The sequence below is a fragment of the Anopheles nili genome, chromosome 2 (assembly GCF_943737925.1).
Source record: "Anopheles nili chromosome 2, idAnoNiliSN_F5_01, whole genome shotgun sequence".
In the NCBI taxonomy this organism is placed as follows: Eukaryota; Metazoa; Arthropoda; class Insecta; order Diptera; family Culicidae; genus Anopheles; species Anopheles nili.
The window spans coordinates 23,202,079-23,226,523 of record NC_071291.1 but is presented as its reverse complement, the minus strand read 5'-3'; the positions used below and the strand labels follow the sequence as shown (position 1 = coordinate 23,226,523).

The 24,445-nt window shown below is 40.9% G+C and overlaps 3 protein-coding genes across 3 annotated transcripts; all 3 read right to left on the bottom strand.

Annotated features, from left to right (window-relative positions):
- Positions 1 to 8,311: 8,311 nt before the first annotated feature.
- On the bottom strand, positions 8,312 to 16,615 carry LOC128721543 (enolase-phosphatase E1). The gene is made up of 6 exons (XM_053815305.1): positions 16,517 to 16,615; positions 13,738 to 13,893; positions 13,475 to 13,611; positions 13,129 to 13,385; positions 12,766 to 12,980; positions 8,312 to 11,346 (listed from the first exon to the last, which is right to left on the bottom strand). The coding sequence occupies exons 1-6, from the start codon at positions 16,607 to 16,609 to the stop codon at positions 10,162 to 10,164; spliced, it is 2,043 nt and encodes a 680-aa protein (XP_053671280.1). The 5' UTR covers positions 16,610 to 16,615; the 3' UTR covers positions 8,312 to 10,161.
- A 953-nt stretch (positions 16,616 to 17,568) lies between these two features.
- On the bottom strand, positions 17,569 to 18,371 carry LOC128731021 (single-stranded DNA-binding protein, mitochondrial). Its single transcript, XM_053824116.1, has 4 exons — positions 18,334 to 18,371; positions 18,193 to 18,262; positions 17,946 to 18,054; positions 17,569 to 17,873 (listed from the first exon to the last, which is right to left on the bottom strand). The coding sequence occupies exons 1-4, from the start codon at positions 18,346 to 18,348 to the stop codon at positions 17,660 to 17,662; spliced, it is 408 nt and encodes a 135-aa protein (XP_053680091.1). The 5' UTR covers positions 18,349 to 18,371; the 3' UTR covers positions 17,569 to 17,659.
- Positions 18,372 to 18,698: 327 nt separating this feature from the next.
- Positions 18,699 to 22,794, bottom strand: LOC128732253 (claspin). Its single transcript, XM_053825434.1, has 6 exons — positions 22,180 to 22,794; positions 21,969 to 22,103; positions 20,490 to 21,900; positions 19,109 to 20,445; positions 18,887 to 19,042; positions 18,699 to 18,821 (listed from the first exon to the last, which is right to left on the bottom strand). The coding sequence occupies exons 1-6, from the start codon at positions 22,792 to 22,794 to the stop codon at positions 18,699 to 18,701; spliced, it is 3,777 nt and encodes a 1,258-aa protein (XP_053681409.1).
- Positions 22,795 to 24,445: the final 1,651 nt, after the last annotated feature.

Below are 24,445 nucleotides of genomic sequence, written 5' to 3'. Positions count from 1 at the left end.
AAGCCCTGATGCACCATGCACCGCACCACCGAGGTGCATTAACACGCTCACGCACACGCACACGCACGCACACCGACACAAAAGCGTCCTGCTCAGCCTCTACTCTTCGCTCCTGACAGCTGGTGCATTCGCTGTCCGGTGGTTGACCAGTAACATGCAATCCCCCCTCCTCCCTCTCCCCTCCCCCTTCACCCACCAGGACCCCGATCGACCTGTGTTCATTTTAACATTGCACTTGGTGGCAATCCCGGAATTAACAAATGAAAAGAGAGCGAAAAAAAAGCACAGGCCAAACTAAAATATGAGAGAACAAAAAAAAAAGCTCGACATACCGCGTGCTGAGGCATGGGGCATAGGGTGGGGCATATATTTCGGTTGTTGCCGGCAACACCGGTAGCAACCTCCGAACGGTTGCGGGCTTATCAGCAACGGATTGAGCAGTCACTGGAGCTCGGTGTGGGGTGTGCATTAATCGTGGGTTCATTTGATGCCACAAGGACGGCCAAATCCTACACACGTATTGCAAGGCGCCTGGTAGAACGGATTTTCTGGGCTCTCTTTTTGGACCACCCCAAAATTAGCCTAATTCTCAATGCATTCACGCTGTCAGCCGGATTTTGGAGCAGAGCCCCATTCCGGAAACTTATCATCCATCGTTTGAAGCCATCGATTATGCGTGAAAAAGAAAAGAGAAAGAGAGAGGGAGTGAGAGAGAGTGAGAAAGAGTGAGTAAAATGCAGAGATGCATCGGGGAGGACGCACTGGACGGATTGATGGCGGAAAAACGGCACACGTTTGGGACGAAGCGCGTATAATGTCAACCCGATCGGTACGGTTCAGTGGGGCACGTTGTTCCTTCCGTCTGCATCCTTAAGGTGGGTGTATCGCCTAGCGACTGACTGGCTATTGCAAATCGTCACATCGGCCGGTGATCAAACTAGACGGCGGTAGGGACACCTCATAGACGCGCGTAATTGTGTCTATATCGCGTCTACCGGAAAAGGGGATTGCTGTTGAACTGGATTGGCTTTGAGGGTATAGCTGGAAGAACTATTTTGGGAAGAGCTAGATACGAGGAAAAGCTTTGCATCATTGCTGCTATTTTCGCACGTGACACCAAAGTTCTAAGTATTGCAACCTTGCTTAAGAACGTGAACGAAGAGTTACCGTAACGGTTGGCAGGAAAAGCTGTTACTAATTGGACGTAGTAACATCAAGCAGCCATTGTAAACTGGTGACGAATAGCGTTAGAGCAACAGAAAAACTATTGGAAATAAAATTACCAAACAAATCGAACGTTACCGCTAAAGTTTGTGCGCCGATTAAGCGCAAGAAGCTTAGCGATTCCACCAAAGCCACCTCGAATCATAAGCGAAAGTCCTCTCGACGCAGAAAGCGTATTCCATACCGTTTTTTCTTCACCCGGCAAACCGTTGTTCGATCCGTTCGTGTGGCGGTTTTTGTTTTTTTTGCTTAAGCTTCCTCTTTTTCGCTTCATCCATTTGCACGCCTTCCGTTTTCCGATTTGTCAAAACAAAGAGACGGCGACGCTTTTTGCTGCCTCCCGAAAGGTCACCAATGGCGGGGAACGCAAAGGGCCTTGGGAAGGCTTTGGGAGGGAAAACAAAGCCCGCCCGGGATGGAGACGCCATTCGAACCCAACCAGCACAGATCCGACCCGACGATAAACCGTCGAAATGGGCCGGGGCCGGGAAATTATGAGAGAGAAGAAGCAGGAGCGAAACAAAAAAAAAAATATATATATATACGGCCGACGATAAACGTAAAAGAAAAGCTCGTTCCGTTTCCAGCTCCTTGCTTTCGCGGAGACCGCTGAGACCCGCGCTAGTGTAGGCCCTTAGGGCGAGGACCCGGGGAGAGTGCGAGCGTAATATAAAAAGGAGAAATGGAAAGAAGCAAGAATTTTCCGTTCGAGTTCCTCGGAGCCGGGTCAGTGGGCGAATTGGGGCGGCCGCAGGATGTCGGCGGTGTGGAGTGCTACCATCGTGTCGTCGATTGCGTTTGCCCTTCGAGCGGGAAAACGGGAGCTTTCCCGGAATGTTCTTCTCGACGCCGTGTAACGGTTGCTCACTGCAGCAAGCAGTTTCGTGGAAATTCCTTTTTCACGAGAAAGGCTGACGTCCCCGTTCGCAACGATTTAGCGAGAATATACCCATCTTATTGCTGGCGCACAATGCAAGATCCGTACACACCTTGAGAACATCACGGATCGCGTCACCGATCGAAGTGACCGGTCCTTTGGCAGGCGACGATGGACAACGCGCTAACGGTCACCAATTTTACCGCCCTGAACCGGCCCTTGAACTTTTTGTCGTGACCTTCTCGGCACCTTTCGGGCTCCCACGTGGACGTGGATGGTGGGATCGCTCGATAGGGTAGCTTTTGCTATAGGAAGCGCACCCGAAACACGAAAGGACACGCTCACTCGAGAACGAAATCGGGCATGCTTCGTATTTGCTCGTTAAACTTTCACCGCGCCAAACTACGCCGTTCGTCGATTCCTGGCCCCATTATTCCAACCGGTGGGCGCCTTCTGCACGAAGACTAGGGGGTGGATGTGGAGCTGAGAACGCGAACCGTTGTGGTGGCCGCTTTTCATCGCTTTTCCGATTCGCTTTTTGCGAGAAGCGGATGGAATTTGACTCGATCCCTGTTGTTCGGACGGAAAAGCGCCTGAATGTAGGCAATGTGCGCATTTCTTAGGCCGATCGAGCCAACACAATAAATTTCTTTTTTTGAGCGAAATGTGGAGATGAAAAACAAGTTAAGTGTTTTTTCTACATTATTCGTGCTTGAATAAGATGAAAGAACGTTCATTACATAAGCAATAGGAGCTTATATATGACATTTAACTCAATCCTCAAATAGTAAGCAGTGGACAAAATGTACAAAATATGGCACCATTTCGTCTATTCGAAGCGAATGAGATACTGAATGCCATTAGGATCAACCCACCCAACAATCCAGGTGGCTTATTCTCCATTCGCTAGACTCCGGTTGATAGCAAACCGAGGCCAACAAACGCCGCCTCAGTAGCGCTTGACACGACGTCCTACGCTACGTTGGTCGAAGTTTCGATCGTCACCGAATCACCATAGCAACGGATCACAACGGTTGCTCAAACGGTGGCTCCAGTTTCACCGCATCCCAAGCGCCCATCGAAGAAACATCGCACAAAGAAGCCTCCAACAGACGAATGCTGACGAGTCCGACGTGGGCGACAGGCGGCCGGGGTGCGAGGCGGTTGCGGGCGGTTTGATTAGAGCGAAAGCTTCCAACGCTGACTCCGAGCAGGATAGCGTCCCGGCGTCGTTCGGATGGTCTTAACGAAATGAAATCCAGCCTCGTCCGCCTTCAGAGCGCGCCCCAACGCCAGCGTTCGCAGAAACAAAGAAAGGTTAAGGTTTCTGTGCGCCAGGGTGCTCGAACGTAAGCTCAACCTTTCCACCCACTTGCCCACACACCAACACACGCACTCACACGCTCGCTAGATCACTCGGATGGGGTCCTGTTGGATGGTTCCTTTAAGGAAGCCTCGAAAGAGGACGAGAACACACCGAGTGAGCGAGAGAGAGAGAGAGAGAGAGAGAGAGAGAGAGAGAGCGAGAGATTGCGCGTTCGTTCATGGCAGCAACGTGGCACAGGATTCCCAGTACGCTTTCCATCAGATGGAATAAAGTTGAATCCAGCGTCCCTTGAGGGAGGATGGAGCGATCGAAGGGACACCGGCGGTTGTCGAGGGAATCCAAACACGAAGGCGACCAGCACGGAATGGCAGCAAGCAAGCAAGCAAGCAAGCAAAAAAAAAGCAAGCGGGAAAATAAAACGCTAGGCAAGAAAAATTCGCACACCAAAGGCGCACAAAGGTGGGCAGCCTTAACAAGCAAGGGAAAGCTGCTGGAAAAGCGCGCCATTCGCAGGACGCACGAGCGAGAGCGAGAGGTGTGGGTCGAAGGGAATGAAATATCTCTCTTCGAATTTTACGCCATATTCGTCGGTCCGTTTACCACCTTGGTTCGAGCGCTGAAAGCAGTTCCCCTCACCGGGAGCATCCTGTGAAGGATGCTAAGGGCCGACGGTCCCAAGGCTGTGAGCCCTTTTTGCTCTCACATCTCACTCACTCCCACTCACCGAAAGGCACCGAATCGTCCCGTCCCGTTCACTCAACTCACGAACCCAGAAGCTCCACCACCGCTTGGTGGGTTTTTTTCGCCCCGTTTTCCACACACAAACACGTCGTCTTTCGGTCCAGCCTGAGACAGTGCTCGGTCGAAGAACGGACGGTTCGAAACGAGACCACCTCTGGCGCCGGATGTGCTAACCGGTCCAGGCTCAGCCCAACGCCAAAGGGTGGTGGACTGGATGGGAATGTTCTTCTTTTTCGTTCCAGCCAGACGAAAAGCTCATCCAGCTCACACGCATCGCATTGGTGAAGGGAAAAAAGAATATTTTTTCTCGAGACATGTTACCGTTTTTTGTGTTATTTTGCGCGTTTCTGATTCCGCACACAAGGACCTCTTGCGTAGGCCGAAAGGTTAACGATCACTGTTAAATTCCGGACCCGTAACGTGCGGAGTCGTGTGGAAATTTAATTTGCAAGCGGCAGGGGGAAAAGTAACGCAACAACACAGAGGCACAGTACAACAAATAGCCAAGGTTGTGCTTTTTTAACCACAAAACCCAAACGTTTCTCAACCGTTCGATTAGCGGATGCATCTCATTGCGAGTGTTTGGAACAATTTGACGCATCGCGCGTGAAGCCAGCGGCCAGTGTGTGCAGCGTGTCCTTATTCCATGCCGCATTGGAGTGCCGCAAAGCTGAGCCACGTGTATGGAAAAACGCTCCCCCAGGAGGTGGAAAGAAAACCCCAAACCGAACCGGAGTACGGGCACACTCAAAGAAGCGAACACCGGCACGAGACAACGTAACTCGGGATGAACGGAAATGGCCCGGATGGTTCCGCCTGTGTGGGAGTGCTCTTGAAGGGCTCCAGCCTGCGTGGGTGTGTGTGTGTGTGAGAGAGAGAGAGAGAGAGAGAGAGAGAGAGAGAAAGAGAGAAGGAGAGAAGCACCCGAACCCAAAAAGGACAGCCGGGGTGGGATCGCAGGACGCAGGACGAAACGCTAGCTCGAGACAATCACCGTAGAATTTCATTTTCGTTCGTCCCCTTTTGGCCACTGTCTTTTGGGCGAGCTATCTGCCGGTGGTGGTGCGGGTGGTAGTACGAGAACCCATCGCAAGAGGATGCCCAAAGCTAGAGCACCCTCCAGCAAGGGCGGGTTGTTGGAAGGATCTTCGCCGAAATGCTGCGCCCGAATCTGTGTGGCACGTGTGCCCCCGCTCGGTGCTTCCGGTTTTTGGTTGGGCTGGAGTTGGTAGATGTTGGGATCCTTTTTCCATTTGGGCGACAGGACGATGAAGTTTTGTGTGGTGATGAAATCCTCGTCGTACGGTCGAGTCACTGTCGAGTAGGGTGGTAACCTTGACTCATCCGTGCTGGAGTTCGGGCCGATTTTTGGAACGGCTTTTGTTTTTTGTTTTTTTGCTTTGGGAGTTTGTTCCTCCATCTCCGTTTCCGCTGGTGCGCTGGTGGTATTTTAGCAGCATTCTGCTCACGGTGAGATTTGGGCGTAACGTGAAGTTGTCGCTCAGCTCATTGCTTATGCACGTTGCAGGGACAACGTTCATGTCTCCAACTGATCATATCATCCCTAGGGTGAATGGATAAGCAATTCCCTTGCAAACGCACAATTTTTAATGGCTTAGAAGTGCAAAGATTTAGTAAATATGTCCTTAAATTATCGATCAATGACCACGCTTGGTGGAGTTGTTAAACGCTAACATAACCGGCACGCTCGAATCCTTTATCCTTCTCATTATATCAATCCCCCTACAATGACAGGACGTAGAACTTTATGGCAAAATCATGCACCTGACTGAACATGCTACTACTTTCTCACCCTTTTCCCGATAAGCTAGTCTCATTCAGCAATCCCTGGAGCACAGAATACATTGAGGCTTCCTTTTCTAGCTATCGCATAAAATATTAGAGTGACCTTATTCTTCTTGTTTGATCCCGTTTGTTTTCACACAACACGGAAGAGGAGCAGGAAACTGTCGGCAAGTATCGGGTCTGCAGGACGATCGGGTTACTATTGCGGTGGGAAGCGGCTAGCTGATCAATACATGGTCTCCTGGCAGTACCGTTGTCCGCTACGATCTCAAACTCTTTGCAATTTGTGTGACTCTACAGAAAGAATATTTGTGTTAACATCTCTGCGCACGTTAATCGTTCACGTAAGGGGCCATTTTATCGTTCTGAACGAACGACGCGATTGGCCCAATCGATCATCGCTGCTGCACTATGGAGCAATGTGTGACAAAAGGGTACCGTTTTTATTGATCACTTTTATTCCATGTGGTTTCGAATAATAAAGTCACTCAACGCTATGGAATCAATTCATTTATTTACAGACATGTATCGCACACAGCTTTCTTCTTTGTTTTGTGCTCAAAATTGAGCATGCTAATGTGGTTAAATGATGTAAACCTAATTATAACTTCATAATTTATGGCCACAAAGATCCCATGATGCGCTTCGAATGATAAGCGATCGAGGTCGAAAGAGACAGCATGCGGCTTATCACGCGCCAACAAGAGCGACAATATGAATTGACGATATCGATAACGCTAGAGCAAGCTAGCAATCATGTTTGGCAAATGCGTGCAAACGAGATCACTGTATGAGTATCGGAGTCCGGCTGAGTGCAGCCTCTTGGGCGCATGATCTCCTGGTATCATTTGTTGGGTTATGGCAGCAAAACTTGAAATCGAATTTCTTTCGTTTTTGCTGCGCGCCACGAGTTCGCTGGATCTGATCAGATCTTGTTTCGGGTGGCTATCGAAGGGTTTTGGGATTTGTTTCAGAAGCAATGCCATCAAGAAGAAGTGCGTAATGCAAAATGTCGGCTAAAGTGGGGGAAAAGGATGAGGTGGAATAAAAGGAGCTTTAGGGGGATAAAAAAAATGTAAGAAATATTATAATCCACGATCGTGACGAACTCATGAGCTATAAATTTGATGCAAATCATTTCATTCCGGACGGTAAATGAAAAGCCAGCAGCCATGACGCATATATTTCGATGAACAATATAAAATAAGATAATTTCATAAGGAGTCAGCATTCGAAGTTTTTTCTCACTTGTAAACTGTTGCGTTTCGGATTGATCGAGAGGCGATGTCATTAAAAAAAATAAATCAAGTATTTCCTTTCTAAAACCAGCATCAGCGTTCACGCTTGTTGCTGGGCAAGCTCTCTAAGCATACTGTCGCAGCACACATTGTGTAAAGTTGTAAAGCGAGAAAACTTGAGCCAATCTGAAAATCGAAAACTCTGGTCCGAAATACATAAAATGCAGGAATTTTGCATCAAAAATAAGCCGTACACGGTGGAAAAAAATAATCGAAAACAAAAGACCACCTGCACGAAAGCAGTTGAGCTCGAACAGGTATAGCGTATCCCGAAAGCGTATCCTACGGATAATGGCAACCTATCATCGGCAAACAGCAAAGGGACAGCGACGGCATCATGTCGGTGGTGTGTCCTTTTTCTTCCTTTTGCAAAATCTAGTGACGCGGCCAATGCTGTTTGGCAACTTTCCTACCGCAGTCGAGCGCTCCATCGTTCGTCGATTCTGTTCTACGTCAATTTCATTATCACTCCCTTCCATCCTGCTGTACAGAACAATGTTCGTTTCATCCTTTTCGTTCACTGCGAACGGTTGCGAGGCGCTCGTTCCTTCGCAAACCATACTTTGACCAAGGCACAGAGCTCAGTACTGGTCATGCGACTTAGTTCGTTTATTTTTCATGTGTTTAAAGCTTCATAGGCGCCAAAGTGTTCCCGGAACGTTACAATATACACATGAAAAGTAGAAATATTCGACAAAACTAATGTGGGCTGGAATTTATACATTTAGCTAGCAATAGTAAAAAAAATGAATGAAATTGATTTCATTTATACTGGGGTGTATGCACTGTTTGTAGAAGTATTGATTAAACTAAGAAAAGGGTAAAATTTGTTTTGGAACAGGAAAAAAATTAAGTAACAGGCATATCTTCAGCTATCCCACGTCGCTTAACAAATAACCAGGCGCCTCCATTTAAAACAGTGCTTTCATCCTAGTGTAGTAGGCAAAAAAATGGGAAATTAATTTTCAATCTGACCATTTCTCAGTTTCAAATAAAAAAATAATCAACACATTGTAACCGATACTTTGTTTCCTCCGTTTCTGGAACTTTAAAATATTATCGATTAGTTTATTTCTTAACTCCTGTGTTCTTTGCATATATCCATGTAGTATCTCAACCGCGTATTTTCAGTTCACTTCGATGACCATTTCTCCTCATTTGGCGTCATCTTTTGATGACAGTCTGTGGGCAGACATTTTCATATATATATATATTTTTTTTTCCTTTTTGCATTACTACTAAACAATGACACGTCCGGCTTTGTCAAAGTTTATTCTTTATTCTGAAACATGGGTCCGCGTAGACTTTTGTGTGCGTTTCTTTACTCATACATGGAGGACATGAGATGTTAGTTTACCAGGTGTTTCTTGCTAGTGTTTTTTTCTTAAATCAGTTTGTGATATTTGTTGCATTGATTTATCGCATGTTTTCCCTTCCTTATCGTGATCATATCATAATCTACGTATTACATTTCCATACCGTCAGTTACCATTACAGCAGTGTTGAGCTGTGTAAAAAGCATAGGAAAAATGTTTTGCCTCTCTCATCACAATTCGGCCGTATGTTTCAATATGCTGCAGTAGCATCTAATATAATACTATCTTGTGAGATTGACGCGAGGATTATATAATTTATTTAGGAAATCACATCGAACGAATCGGAGAAACGGTGCGTCATTTGCATGTATAAAATCAGATCTCAGGTTTCAATACTGCTTTATCGTGGTAATATCAGTGTACGTAACACCACATGACCCGTAACACAGATGCCGTTAATTTCAGCATATAACACGTCATAACCTTTTTGTTTGATAGGGCAACCACTTTCAACAAATAAATAAAAAAATAGGAAACTAAGAAGATGCCTGCAACCGGTGGAAACCAGATAGTCAGGATAAATGCGAGTAAACCTATGTGCGATCCCAAGAACTTACAACACTGTTGTGACACAGCATGCAAGGAACACTCAATGAGGAGCAGCACACGTGTTAAAAATTAACAGTCCTGATAAGTTTTCCCTCGAACATTGCTGCGACATCAGAATTGATGCTGATCTTTAAGTATTTTATCAATTTTTGCTTATTACTTTCATCGCAAACGAACCAATTTTCAGTCTTTCATCAAACACATTGGAATGGATTTTGAATGAATGCTGAGTGCATTATATCGTTCTCTTGTTGTAAAACGACAAGACCAACGAGTAACTTTCAATTTTACGGTTGATTCTGTGGTGCAATCGAATCATGAGTTGTATTTTGTCTTTTAGCAACGCCAACCAAAATCGTCACTTATACTATTAAATGGCTATTCTGATTTGCGCAGTGTCGTTACAAAATGATATTATTGTTTGTATGGTATTATGTGACCTCATGGACACTAAGAAAAAATCCGATCGTTGTTACGTTGTACAGTTCTATTTCATGTTGACGAGATTTCGTTTGACGGACTGATGTGCTATCAATACGGACCATCAACATAAATCATAACTGCTAACATCCTTACGTTGCTTCTCTAACCGTTTTCTCCGCTAAGTTCTTTTTCGTTTAAGTATTTTACCTAGCAAATCTCGGCATCAAATGATATAAATATGTTTATAAAAATTGTAATCACTAAAAGTGGGTGTAGTCCCTGTGACAGATGTAAATGTAATTCTTTCTTCTTGTAACTACTTACAGCTCCTCCCAGCCTGTTCATCTAGTCATAATTTCACGTAAACGTTATTAATGGTGGTGCTTATGAGATTGTTAGTAATATCTCTTTTCTTTTCAAACTCATATTTAAATTAAAAGTGTCGTGTTTGTTCCATCGTAAGCAGCAGTTCTTGAAGAGTTGTCTGAAGGCATCTCGACAGCCCGCACCAACGTGTTTTTGGAAAAGAACGAATTTGATTTACGCATCCGCCTCAATTGTAGGAGATGGAGTTACAGCAGGTGTCGGTGCAACTTCAATTATCTTTTTAGTCTTAATTTCTGTGGATGTTACTTCGTCAGCGTTCGTGGTTTCGGCAGTATTTCCGTTGGATTTCTCCGCCACAGTTTCATCAGTATCGCAGTTGGTCAGGGAAGTATCGTTCTCTTTGTCACTATCACCATTTTTCTCTTCGTCACCCACACTGCTTCCGCCGTTAGTAGTAACATTTTCATCTGTTGTTGCTCCATTCACATTTGTGGGTGCTTTTGTCTCAGCTTCCTCTCCATTGAGACTTTTTGCTGTTCCATCTTCTTTACCATTTTCCGTCGAAGTTACTTCATCATTTGGTGTTTCTTTTTCTGTTGCATCGACGCTCTCTTTGGTTTCCTGTCCGTTTTGCGTATCTTCCTTAACTTCTGTGCCAACCTCATCTGCGGGAATGTTAGATTTAGTTTCGACACCCTCAGAAACCTCGACATCAGTTTTCTTAATGTTAGATTCAGCGTTAGTTGTTGCTTCTTCACTTTGATTCTCCTTCATGGAGGCCTTAGGTTCCAGAATGGCAGATGAATTTGTTTGAACATCGTCGCTTTTCGAATCTTGCTTAGATTCCGCGGAATCAACCATTTCAGTCTCGTCTGTTTTATTTTCTCCATCTTTATCGTTTTTAATTTGTTCAGTATCATGGCTTTCCTTATTTTCCTCCTTTTGTTCTACAGTATCTTTTTCCCCGGCAGCCATCTCTACATCATTATTTTTAGGCGAATCTTTTTTTTCATCACGATTTTCTGGCACATTCTCAACTTTGCTGATCTCTTCTTTATCGTCGCTGCTCACCTTCTCATTACCGTCTTTTTGATCAGTCTTCTCATCATCCTTATTTTCTCCTGCTACAACTTTTTCTGTGATACTTTGTTGAGCTGATTTTTCGTCATTTTCTATTTTGTCAATATTTTTTTTATCTTCGGAAACCGGAGCAGCATCTGTTCCGTCTACTTCCATTTTGTCTTCCGGTTCCTTCGTAGAGGACTGATTCGTCTCATCAGTCTTAGTCTTTGTAGCTGAGGGTTCCTCCTCAACCATCTCTGTATCATCTGTGGAACCAGCACCAGAAGATTCGGTTTTTTTTATTTCTTCGACTTTCACTACTTTGGTGGGTGGTTCCTAAAATTAAAGATACATATAAATTTTTAATTTATGGCACAAACTCATTTAGTAAATAATTAAAAATATCATATTTAAAATACTTGGTTTTAATACTTCCCACTGCCTAACTATCAAACTGTTTTAATGTTCAATCCACACGGTTCCGTGCTATGCTAAAAAAAGCTTCTAAAATCGACAATAGACGGCAGGAGCGTGCCTTTTATCTTAGACTACAACCGCGCAATACCCTTAAAATATTCGTAACATCTACTACGTTCGTATTTCAGTTACCGAAACAATACACATTTATAAAAACTCAAATTGCAGACTAAGTGTGTTTACATAAAAGTTTTATTTTATTCGCTCTGGAAAAAATAGATTAAGGTTAAAAAAAATATACTAATTATATTTCTTTTTGTCTTATATTATCTAACTGATCATAGAATGAATTAATGAAAGCAAAATGTAAAAAATGTGGCGATCACAGCCTTGGTGTAATCTTGTGGTTCAATTTTTGTTTTATTTACTTCGACCTGTCTAAATTACAAAACACAGGTTTGCAAATTATTGCCAACTGTTGTTTCTTTCGTAATAGACCGTAGACTCATATCAAAAGAGCCCAAAATATTCAACGAATACGAGCAAAAAATGTGAATAACGACTAATATTAGAGGAAATGGGCGAGTATACATAAATTACTTCTAGAATTGTCACTAATCAATGTAACCAACCTTCACCATACAATTGTCTAAATTTTCTCCAGCAAGATTATTAACTATAACCAATACAATAGATAAAAAAGACGAATGTTTACCATAATGTTTACCGATTCCTTTAATTGCATGTTTGGAAGACTTTATCCTATCGCTTAATAGTTTATAGATATCCTAGTGTTTTTAATAAAATAATGCAGACTATAATAGTTCTGACAATTGAAAAAATTATTTTTGGTACCTGCTACCCTATAATTTTTTTGAATGCCTGATATAGCTTAATTATTACCTTTCGCTTAATTTCGACTGTAAATTGTATTTTAATTTTTGAACTTTTTATTTTTGGAAACTAACATTTTTAACTTTATTTTTTTGTAACATATTGAACATGAACACTGGCAATTGATTTCTTAAAAGAATAAAGAGCCCAAAAAACATGCATTAAATATAAATGAGATATCTATTTCTATACCATACGAAAATCTCTCTGCGGGATGATGTATCATATTTAATGTAAATTGGATATTTTCATTTTACGATACTACTCTGCTATACTTTATGATTGTCATTCAAACATATGGATTTTACTGTGTTCATTTAAACTCCGATGAGTTAAGAAATTTTAAAGTTAGAATATTAGAAGGAATATAAGATTAGTGTGTATTGGGTTATAAATAAGATTATGAGAAAAAGAAAAGTAAAATTATTTTTTGTTAGGATATACCTGTGCTTTGTCTTCCTCGGTGACATCAGTTGTTTCTTCAATCTTACGCTTCCCATTGATGACTGCACCGTTTTCGTCCTTTAAGTTTTCAAAAGTCAGATCCGAAAACGTGGTTATTACAGAAAATTGATTGCGCTCTTCCTCTGACAATTCGGAATTGCCAGGACGTTCGAGCAGAACTACACTTAAACCGGCCTCATTGGCAGCTTTAGCTTCTGTGTATCGTAAAACAGATACACAAATAAATATGGAAAGTAAGCAAAACAAAGTCAGGATAATAATATTAAAATAACATCTCATATAATACTTAAGATCTAAGTAAGACATAATATACACTCTATCAGTCTTTTTTTTTGTACTCACCCGCGAAAACGTCGGTAAGAAACAAAACTTCTTCAGCAACGGCATCAATATTTTTCAAAATCGAATCATAACTTTCTTTTTCTTGTTTTGCGCCGATCTTCGTGTCATAGTGTCCTGTAAGATACTTAAGAAGATTTCCTTGCTCACTGTGTTCAAAAAGCAGCTTTTGTGCGTCGACGCTGCCACTTGAATAGATATAGATCTTTCGTCCACTTTCAGTCCACTGCTCGAACGCCTTCTGCACATCATCGTAAACACTGTTTTTAAAGTAAAAAAAATAGGATTTTAATTCAATTTGTTACAATGAGTAATTATATATCGATATTTTTCCTCTTTCACAACTTACTGTCCTTTGATAGTTCCATCCTTATACCCCTTAGCCCAGATCAATCCCTGCAATGTCTTTAGAGAGCCCGTTTTACGATCCAGGGACATTTGCCATTCGACGTTCTTCACTATTTCCGGAATTATGTCTTCCGAATCCTGTAAAAATGTCAAAATTTAAGAAAGTTAGTGGATTTAGATATTACATCTAACAGTATTCTATCGAAAACAAACAAATAACGTAAATCATTCTGAGGGTACTCATCACACCAATGAAATACATACCCCAGCCGAAATTGTCACAACTCCTTCTATATTAGATTTCTTATCTTCTTCTGCCTGCTCACGCAAAGCAGTTACCACAGTTTTTGTAGAATCCTCATTCCAATTGTTCTTCAAAAATTCTTCCACATATTTCAGTGCATAGGGAAACAGAGTATCCTGAAAAAAAATTATAATTATAATCAGAGTGTTGATTTTTTTTATTTGAAGATCATATTGAAAACTCTTATCTGTGAGGTACAATAACACCTAAAATGTAGTTAAAAATGCAATCCAATGCAATACTGCATTAACGGAGGTAGTACTATCGCTAATGTTGGACGACCGGTAAGGCCGAATGCATTGTAATTGTAATAGGGTTGTGCTGTAAAACTTAAAAAAAATGGCGTCAATTCTTTGATGGATCGGAAAGTATTACCCTGTCTACTTTCTGCCTCTGGTAACCCGTTCCTACTTATAACACATTGGTTATGGTACCCAGTAGACAGCATTTTTGTCAGAATTACGTTTTATGAGAGCAGCTTCATTTCGACCTAAACTATATCGGACCAGGTAAAGAATTTTATGACATTTGGCCATGTGCTAGTTAACCTGGTTTTGAGTTACAAAATCCCTGTGCAGACAAACTGGAGATATGTGTATACATCGAACTACCACACTAGCATGAAATGATAAACAAGGTTTGCTGCTACACGTAGCAACAAGCTTGTGACTGCAACAGATATACCTAAACACAACCGGCCCTGAATCTGCCGGCCGGCCGGTGGTCATTGACGGTTGTGAAATAAGTTCTGAGTTTCTTTTCGCCCGGCTTTTCTTAGTCCGGCAACGCGATGCATATATGTACCGGCAAAATGAACAGGCGGCACAGCAGGCCATTTTATGGCCATGCTTCTTGTCCTATCCTAACGATCAGAGACTGCCTTACGCTTGCATTGGATTCTTTTTCATCCGTTGCTGCTGTGTCCAAGAGAGGCGACGAGTCAGTTTAAGGGCACCCCAATAGCGGAGCATATACGATGCATGTGTTTCCGTTTAGTATTGAGAAGGTATACGCGACCAAAGAACTAGTTTTCGCGAAGCAAGAAAGCATGATTAAAGAAGCGAACTGCTTAGACCTGAAGGTAGGTCGATGAGATTCATAGCTGTTATTTCTATTTATAGAACGCCATTTTTCATTCCCTTTTCGCATACAATAGTTTTCCGGATTATCGCATCTCCTTCGCTTTCCTTCCTTCGTCAACATAGAGCTTTGAATGATGGACGAAAAACGAAAATTGAAGATTGTGCTGAAACGTAAAAATTATCCTCCATTTTCGCAAAACCTCTTTTTTAACTGTGACAATAAAAAAACTCAAGCTTTGTGTGAATTTGGAGTCAATTCTCAAACAGACCAATAATCTATCTATGTCAAGATGCAGCTATCTTGTGTGTGCCAAAATGAGAAAACTGACATTTATGTGTTGTTTGAAATAGCAATATGATTTAAAAGCTTGCTATACATGTTACAAACTTCAGCCATTTGCAGCCTTGTCGGTTAATATTACCTAGAAAATTGAAGGATGTACAATAATCGAATTTATCCATTAGACACATGCCGATGCAGGAATTTATGAATCAACAAATTTACTATGGCAACGAAGATTAAATGTTAGATATTTATTTTAAAATAATAATAAAAATGCCCCAACCGAATGCTAGTTCCGGTTACTGCACTCATATCTTTTTTGCCGATGCTCTCTCATAGATGGCATTGGCCGCGTTTACTAGTCACATTTGAGTCTGTTCACGTACACCAGCATAAAAATTCAACCCGGTGAGTAGGATGCATCTCTCCAACACCAAAAAACTGCTGGAAACATCCCATGCCAGACGAGACACATCACAAATTTGCTATCGAACTGTAATTTTGTTCAATGTTACTTAAACTTAAATTCACAAAGTGCTAGTAGACGTAGATTTTTAAAATTACAGCTAAAAATTGCATATTGCATTTCTGCATTCCAGAGTTGCACCCGCTTGGAATTCTGGATTCCGGTCATTTTGAAATCGCAACCATTCTTTGCAAATTTCTCACCATCGACTCCAACTCTCTAGCTCTTCATTCTCATTCAATACCAACAATACTCTCTTCTGAGGAACGAGCAGAAAGACCAGAGAATAAGAATCAGGCATGAGCGACCATCTAGTTCAAATTTTGTACCCGTTAAGCCGTGAAACTATTAGTAAAGAAATACCGACCCTAAACAACTAACCACACAAGTGACGGAAAGCTTTTCGCCTGCAAAAAGATAGCTTTAGCGATGAATTTGCAACGTGACCAGCAGCATGGTACCGACATTCAAAAATTTTGAAATGCACCGTTTTTAACTGAATTTTATTTTCATGTTGCATACTCTATTCACATCTCTCTCTCGATCTGTCTTCTCTCTTAAGCTAGTAGTTTCTACCGTTCTCTAGAAACTAAACCAAGAGAGTTTTGTAATGGTATTAGTAAGCGAACTCCTGACATCGATCGATGGCAACGAGGTAGAGGAAAAGACTACGAAATAAAAAAAATACCACCATTGCATTTTGTAGGATAATGTTTAAAATATCACATTATTTCAACTGAGCGCCATTGCAATGATGTCGGCAAGAGAAAAGTGCATTGTAATGAACTATTAGATGCCCAACATGGCCCATTCTTCATGGCGTACAATGCCGGCAAGGTGAAAAACCGGTGATTAGAAAGAGGGTGGAGAAAATGGAGTGAAAAAGTGTAGATGAGCCTGTTACATACCTTTACAAAGGAAATCGACGTGGTGGTCCCTTCGATGTCACAAATGATCGTTTTAGCCGAGAGAATCTTTTCACTTAATGCAACGGCTGCCATTTTCGCGACAAGTACAATATATGCTCACAAAAAAGCACACGAAATTCACAAGAAAACGAACGACTATGCAGCTGCCGTAGCCAGACAAAGGGGAAGATGCTCCGGGAACGCACACGCGGCGATAGGGAGGAACGTGAACCAAGTTGGAAGAACGTTTTCACACACGTTAGCTGCAACAGCGCAGCGATTAGACAGCCTTGGCTAGCGATTAGCAATGCAAGAGGACAAGTAATCCAATATTTTAGATTTCTTCACACTCAGCAGCCGCACAGCTAACGGTATGCTAGAAAATCGCCTGAGACCGAAAAAGCTAGACTTCACGCTTTGCAAGCTACGAATTGTGTGTGTGCGACGGCGACAGCGCAGCTTCCGTAGGCCGGTATGTGCGGTCTTTACTCCAGATCAGAGATGTCAAACTTTTGTCTCGAGGATATGTTTGTCCTGCCGGGCAGTCTATCAATTGAAAATAGTTTTTATATCAATTAAGAAACATTGCTGCAGGACACCGAATATATTGATTGTCAAGTATAACATTTTAATATTCAAAATATATTTAATATAATATTCTCACAGGTTGAACGAGTTTCACGGGACTGCACATGACAGTTGCAATCCGAGATTGTATTGGTCTACTTTGAAGACTGCAAGGCATAGGTTGGACCAAAATTTTGCTATGACAAATGGAAAAAAAGTAAATGTTCTTCTAATAGTTGTTAATAGGAATTGTACGAACATTTATCTCATCAAAACTACACTATAAAGCTATTTCGTATTTGAAAGTGATGAACATTCAAATCAGATTATGATTCTATACTACACTTCCTATTTTGTTATATTAACCGTGCCATATTTTTATTCTACTAAACGCATGGCCCAATATATAAATTGTTATACATATATACAACACAATAAATAATATACGATCAATATCGAATATAAAAACAATATAAATATGGTATGTTAAAGATTTGAAATGCATATTATTATGAACTCCTAAATTGTTTACACTGTTGATGAGTTAAATATCTAACAAATATTTCACCAAGAGCTTTAGCTCTGAAGAAAGATTACATCATCCGCTATGATGCTTGTTGTACCTCGTTGTTTTCCTTCCTGATCCGTTATTTCACCATACGTTATCTTGCCGGTAACCATCGTTCTTTGGCCCTTCTTCAAATACGACATCACCGAATCGCGAAGACCCGGCTTAAAAACTACGACTCGGTGCCAATCTGTCTTCTGCATCCAATCACCCGAGTCATATCTACAATGATAAGTCATTACACGGTTTATAACGATTTTCAGAAAAAAATAAAAGATATTTAGCAAATAATACTTGTAGTTAGAGTGTGTTGCGACAGAAAACATTACGACGGGATGTTCATCGTTTCCTCGCCTTTGCGGATCAGCACCAACACGACCCAACAACGTAACCGTATTTACAGCTGTTGATATGCAAATTACATGGCATTATTCATTGGCACAGCATAAAAAGATAAACAGAATATCCTCTTTATAGCCACAATGAGTTATATTACAAATTTTTATGTAAAAATCAACGATAACCTAGCAACTATACTCACTTTTTTCTATGCGTGTAGGATCGGTGCAATATGCGCGTTGAAGCGTACTGCAACCCAGCAACTTGGTAACCTATAAACCATGGTAAATAAGCATTATAGTTCCGTGTGAAATTTATTAAAGTTTTACTTAAAGACACTCACTCGTGCAAAATTCATATCAAAAAACGGCTATCTCCACCTTTCCAAATAAACATGAAAACAAAGTGGCCGCCGAAAAGCCAGTCGTTGAGAACGTCAAAAACAACGTCAAAAAATGAAGAGACAGCTTAATTTACTCACATAGTATGACATTTTGGGGATCAAACTAATCCGTTGGAAGCTATTAAATGATTTGAAGTGTTGTAGAATCATTAAATAATGTATTACTGTTATACCCGTGACTAGTTCTTTCTAGAATGAAAAGGTTCGATTTGTAATACTATTGATAGATTTACACCGCCGTTTGATTTTCTGATAAGCTCATTTATGGACGTTGATTGCGTAGCAGATGGGCTCGTGTATCAATCTTACACCAGGGTATCAAGCATCAATTTTCGGGAACTATTTGATTCCTTTTTGGATGTTTTTGCTTTTTTTGTGTTTGAATTCTCCTCATCATTTTCTGGGTCTAGAGAACGTTTGGAGGAAACCTGGAACATGTGCATAAAAAAGCAGTAAGTAGTTAAAGTTAAGAAACATATACCTGACAAGTTACCTTTTGAACTGCTGGGCTGAGAGTTGTGAAAACAAAATTACGCGCCTTTGCTGCTAAAACCGTGTTGCTTCCTTCGGTTTCAGGGTTAGATTTTACCAAATTGGCCAATCTGTTAAGCGTTTCTTGATCACGCGATAGAAATGATGCCTTGTGACTCTACGAAAAGTGAAAATAATGATATTAATGTACACGGCCTTTAGCCGAAATCATTTGTATCATTACCTGTACAACAGAAGGGCTTGGAATCAAGAAAGGATTTTCCTTCTTTGCAGCTGAAGTTGTTGTGTTGGTTTTTTTAACAATTGTAATTTTTTTCTTTCCAGTTAAGCTGGTATTGTTGATGGAAGATGTATTATTTTCTGGTCCTTCACTCATGCATGTGGGTTCCATCGGGTTCAACAGTGTTGTTGCAGTTAGGTCTGCTGCATTAAGATCAACATTTTTTTCCTTTAGTAACAAATTTCGCTCATGTCTCATTTTCCGCCATTGTAATTCTGTTTCTTCATCACTTCCCTCTCCATTGTTTTCAGTTAAATTTGCATCATTCGTGCGCTTATCGTAATCCAAGCTAAAGGTTTTTTCAACATTTTTCCAACGAAATTGCCTTTCCCGACCAAATCCGTCATTTTCTTCGTCCTCAAGGAAAATTTCTTTTAATTGCTCCAACTCACGGTGGTCACGATCCAGCATTTGACGATTATGTATTTTTTCCAATTCCTGTTGCAGCTGCTTTTGGTCGTATTGTTCCTCATCTCCCACCTCGATATCGTATCGATCCAGACCCTTTTCATCTTCATCAGCGCTACCCCAATCCGACTCGGAGAGCTCAGCTTCATTTTCCACGAATTTCGCACCGATCCGTTGCTTTTCCTTTTTTGTCAGCGTAATTTCAACTTCGTTTTCTTCTGAGTCATAATCCACATATCGTTCATTTTCATTTTCAGGCTCATCTTCACTTACTTCATTTTTCTCGAGGTTTTCTTCAATATCGGAATCCTCTTCTTCATCATTTGACTTTGCATTCGAATCGTTATCATTTTCATCATCAGAGACGCTTAGTAATTTACGTTTGCGATTTTTACATTTAGCCTTTGTATTCTTGTCACCAGGTTCAGTTTCATCATCACTTGAATCAAGACGAAGTCTTCCACCTAAGCCTCCATCACTCTCTTCTAATCCAATAGCTTCATCACAATGCTTTGTTTTTGCACCGTCAGTTAGGTTTGTGTCTTCTCGTTCATTAAGCTCACTTTGAGTTTCAAAGTTACCAGAACAGAGGTTCATCAGCTGTGAATCTCCCAAGAGATCTTCACCTTGCGTGTAAAGAGGATCTCCATTACATTGGTTTCTAGTAAGCGTATTTTGCATCTCAGTTCGCGAATTTTGTCCTTCAAGCTGCGTGTCAAATCGCCCTGAACACAGTGCCATTAGATCATCATCTTTCATTTCTTCATGGCTGTCGCTGGCATCTGCTTTCCAGATCGGGATATTGTTTTCTTCGTTGTTCTCGTTGCTTGAGTTGGGTTTGATAGACTGATTTTGATCTGTAAAAATATGAACTTGAGAAAAAAAACAATTGTCATACATTTTCGGAAACACTTACCGTCCAGTAACTTAGTATCCTCGGGGTTTTCAGAAGGGTTATCATTTTCAAGTATAACATCATCATCCGAATCCTCAAAAGCTTTGATAATTCTTCCCTTCTTTTTTTCCCGTTTATCAATTTCTAGTTCAGTCTCTTCCTCCGAAGCTGAGCTATCGCTTCTTTCCAAATATTCATCTTCCATCACATTTTCATCTTCCGAATTTTCTTTTTGTATAGCTTCTACGTTTAAGAATCTGTCCAACTGTCCAGCAGCGCAATTTTCTTCGTTTTGTTCAGTTTCTGATTCAGAACAATCGTCTTCCGTCAGTTCTTCCTCTTCGTTATCCGATTCATTGCCATTTGCAGCTTTTTCTATTTCCTGTTTTTTGATAAATTCTGCTTCTCGTTTCCTAATGGACTCTCGACGGTTGTTATCTATCTTTTCTTTCAGAGCTTTTTTAAGCGCTATAAAAGCAGCACCGGGAGTTGGGTCTTTTTGAGTAACTGGTCGTTCCTCATCACTAAAGAGAGAAACTGTGTTGAATTTCACGACACCGTCATCAATGCTCAAAATGCTCAGGGGCTTAATAGAAGAGGTAACTTTCGGTGCACTGCACTTTGCAAGTCTGTGAAAAAGTATATCAACTCCGGATAGCCCCGACTCCTTAGGTTGAAGTGTTCCGCTTTCTAAATCAATCATGACGTCTGGGTTTCCACTCAGTTTTGGACATAGCGGAACATTTAGTTTCGCTAATAGTGCAGCTTTTTTTGCTGATACCGTTGAGCCTCGCGAATCTTGCGAAATCAGATCGTAATTTATTATAGTGTCAGTAAATTCCGACTTTGATGTTTCATCACCTTTTGAAGTAGATGTAATATTTTCCATATTAACTGTAGTGTCATGCTCCATTTCATCTAAAGAATTGACATTACTCGGTGTGTTGGATGGATCTGTTCCTAGAGGAATTTCACCAGACGAGCTGAAATCCTTCGATGGTTCTGACGCAACATTCTCAGATTCATCAATTGATTGGGAAACAGGTTCCTTGCAGAATGGCATCGATTCATCCATTGGCTCACATTGCTTCGTATCAGCATCTTTTTTACTGGGTTCGCTTTCACTCACTTCCGACTCACTTTCTGATTTGAAAAATATTTGCGATTCTAGCTCTCGTTCTTTTAATTGCCTCTCAAAAACCTCCAGCTCTTCACGATTCATCTTAATCGACATGCTCATAGAAGCAGATTTTCCGACGCAATCACGCTTGGGATCCGGTTTACATATTGTTTTTCTAGCATGGAATTGTTTAAAAGAGAATGCTTTTGTACGATGATACGGAACATCTATGTACATTTCCCGAGCCATGCGCTGTGATTCACTTTGAATCACCTGTTTGTCTTTCGTTGCCTGTTTGCTTGTCAACGGTATCTGAAAAATATGATTGCAAAAGAATTGCTTCATTGTTTTGGCCATTTTTTTAATTACTCAACACCCACTTTTCCATTGCGAATCCGCCTCCGTGGATAGGCTTCATTACATTCGTCATCAGATGAGGAATAGGCAGCCTTATCGGCTTTAATTTTCAATGGACTATTCGACTTTTCTTCGTCGTCATCGAAAAATAGATTGAGCTTTAAAAATATCCAAGAAAAGATAAATAAATAAAAATTATTCGTAAGCTGTAAGCTAAAATATATATATACTTACGCTGGCCAGTATTTCCCGCGCTGATTTGATTTCCATGGGTGGTGGTTTTACGTTCTTGGAAGCGTTTTTATGTTTACGATTTGATTTTTGTTGTACAGCAGGTTCATTTTTATTATATTTTTTGTTATCGGATTCCGTTACTTTATCCAATACAACAGATTCTTTTTTAGACTTTTTTTTCGTGATTTTTTTGGATTTCTGGTTCTTTCTAGCATGTTGATCCTCACTTGAACTATCCGAGTCCGAATCCAACAAATTCTTTAGTCGATTCACGGTAGTCGCATATGCAACTGGGTCACTTTCAAGCTGCGCTTTCTGTGGTAATGAAATTTGCTCGTCTTCAGAGTCACTATCTATGATATTTGATAATTTCGTTTTACGAACGAATTTTGGAGATATGGCAATGTTTGTATCATTTTGCGACTCCGATTTGTTGTCGTTATGTACCAAATCTTTGCCTTTTTGAGCCTCGTTGTTCGTTGTTAATTCATGTTCCGCAATATAGTTTTCTTCGGAAACTATGTCCTTATTTTTTGCCGGAATATCATCTTCCGAATCTGAATCAATGCGAAGAGTATCTGTTAATCGAAGCTCCGAATCGGAATCGTAATCCATTTCTTTCAAAATATATGTTTGTAACAATCACAATGCAGTTGTTGAACACAAAACAATATAATCACTGATTAAGTGTGGTCGCAGAGAAAGAACAATAACAGAATGTAATCTGCTGTGTACAAAACACTATTTTTTAGATAACTATTGTGCATGAACGCAGTAGCACTTTCCCGCCATAAGTAAGACACTGTCATATTCAATTTAAAAAACGTGTTGTCAAACGATTTGGATAATTTATATTGGATTGTTCAAGGGTTTCTCATCGATATATATTATTGAAAATCTCATATGGCAATATAGGCAGCGTCAAAAGTAATACAATGCAATAAACTTTTCTGGAATCCCGGCTAAATTTATCATACTCTTTAAATTTTCCATGGTGGATAAAAAGCAATCTATAACCGTTACTGTCACCAAGGGACTAGACCAGGTGTATTTGCTATCCTGTCTTTTCTTCATCTCTGCGTTAGACTGTGTGTTAGAATCTAAGGAGTGGAAACCTCTGTGACCATATCCCACAAGTTATTTTTCTTCTTAAGCGAAAGGAGTATATCCTCCTACAATATTGGAACACGAGGGTTACTTCACTGCATTTAAAGGGATAACTACTATTGAACACTTTTCTAATTTAAAAAAAATTGTACCTACCTCCCTACTTTCAACACATAGTGTTTTAGCCCGGTACCACACGCAGGTCAAAAAACGATTCGAGAACAGGTAGTGAAACCTACATAATATAATCGACTCTTGGATATTTGAATCCTAGTGGTATACGTGATCGAGTGAGCGTTTTATTTATTAGATCACTTAGCTGCACATCACATCAGTAGCAGTTGCAGTCTAAAGAGAAAAGCTTCATGGATAAACAACAAGTTGTAATTAACATAACGTTAACATGTGATATGATTAATATGCCTTTACTACATTTTACATAAAACTATGTAATCTATACCATTAATTTAATTCAATATCTTAAAAGAATTGTTAAAAGAAAAGGTACGACTCTGGAAAGCATGTGAGAGCATGAGAGAACAGCAGATGGCAGTGGGCGAAGTGGTTGCTTCTTTGATGATGCTTCGAAAAATTAATTTATTTCAAAATATGTTTCACTATCTTTTCCCATCTCCTTTTTACTTGATGCGCAACCAAGAAGATAAAGCTTGAGATCTAATGACAAACTTTACTTACTGTGGAATTCAACCCGTTCTAATGAATCGTTTGCTGAGAAGTGCGAAGAACTGAATTGTAAGGATAATTCAATTCAATCAGAATATCATCATTACATCATAATAACATACACCATTCTACCCATTGGCGGGACAATTTATGCGTGACTCAGGGTCCTCCCAATCGAGATTTAAACCCGAAAATCATCTTGTGTTTTTGCCGCACGCTAAAGATCCGGCCATCAAGCTCCCAACTTAGCGTTGGCTACCCAAGAGTGCAGTCAGATGACTTTCATCTATTTTACACCCACTTCCTTGAACCTACTAACGATTGAATTTTCACTTTCTAATTCATTCCATTTTCTGGACAACTTATCCGCAACGCGTGGACTTAACAAGGTAAGCCGAACCACTGAATTCTGAAGTATAAACCACGACGGTCTTAAAATTCATCAGCTATAAACAATTCCACATTAGTTGAAACG

Excerpts from the sequence above, each read along its gene's own strand:
- LOC128721543 (XM_053815305.1), bottom strand. The coding sequence starts at position 16,609 with ATGGCAGCCGTTGCATTAAGTGAAAAGATTCTCTCGGCTAAAACGATC. Across the intron at positions 13,612-13,737 it reads TTGTGACAATTTCGGCTGGG|GATTCGGAAGACATAATTCC; the intron begins GTATGTATTTCA and ends ACATTTTTACAG. Across the intron at positions 12,981-13,128 it reads TCTTACCGACGTTTTCGCGG|AAGCTAAAGCTGCCAATGAG; the intron begins GTGAGTACAAAA and ends TACGATACACAG.
- LOC128731021 (XM_053824116.1), bottom strand. Across the intron at positions 18,055-18,192 it reads TCCTACACGCATAGAAAAAA|CTGTAAATACGGTTACGTTG; the intron begins GTGAGTATAGTT and ends GCATATCAACAG. Across the intron at positions 17,874-17,945 it reads GCAACACACTCTAACTACAA|ATATGACTCGGGTGATTGGA; the intron begins GTATTATTTGCT and ends TTATCATTGTAG.
- LOC128732253 (XM_053825434.1), bottom strand. The coding sequence starts at position 22,794 with ATGGATTACGATTCCGATTCGGAGCTTCGATTAACAGATACTCTTCGC. Across the intron at positions 22,104-22,179 it reads CGCGGGAAATACTGGCCAGC|CTCAATCTATTTTTCGATGA; the intron begins GTAAGTATATAT and ends ATATTTTTAAAG. Across the intron at positions 18,822-18,886 it reads TCAGCCCAGCAGTTCAAAAG|GTTTCCTCCAAACGTTCTCT; the intron begins GTAACTTGTCAG and ends CACATGTTCCAG.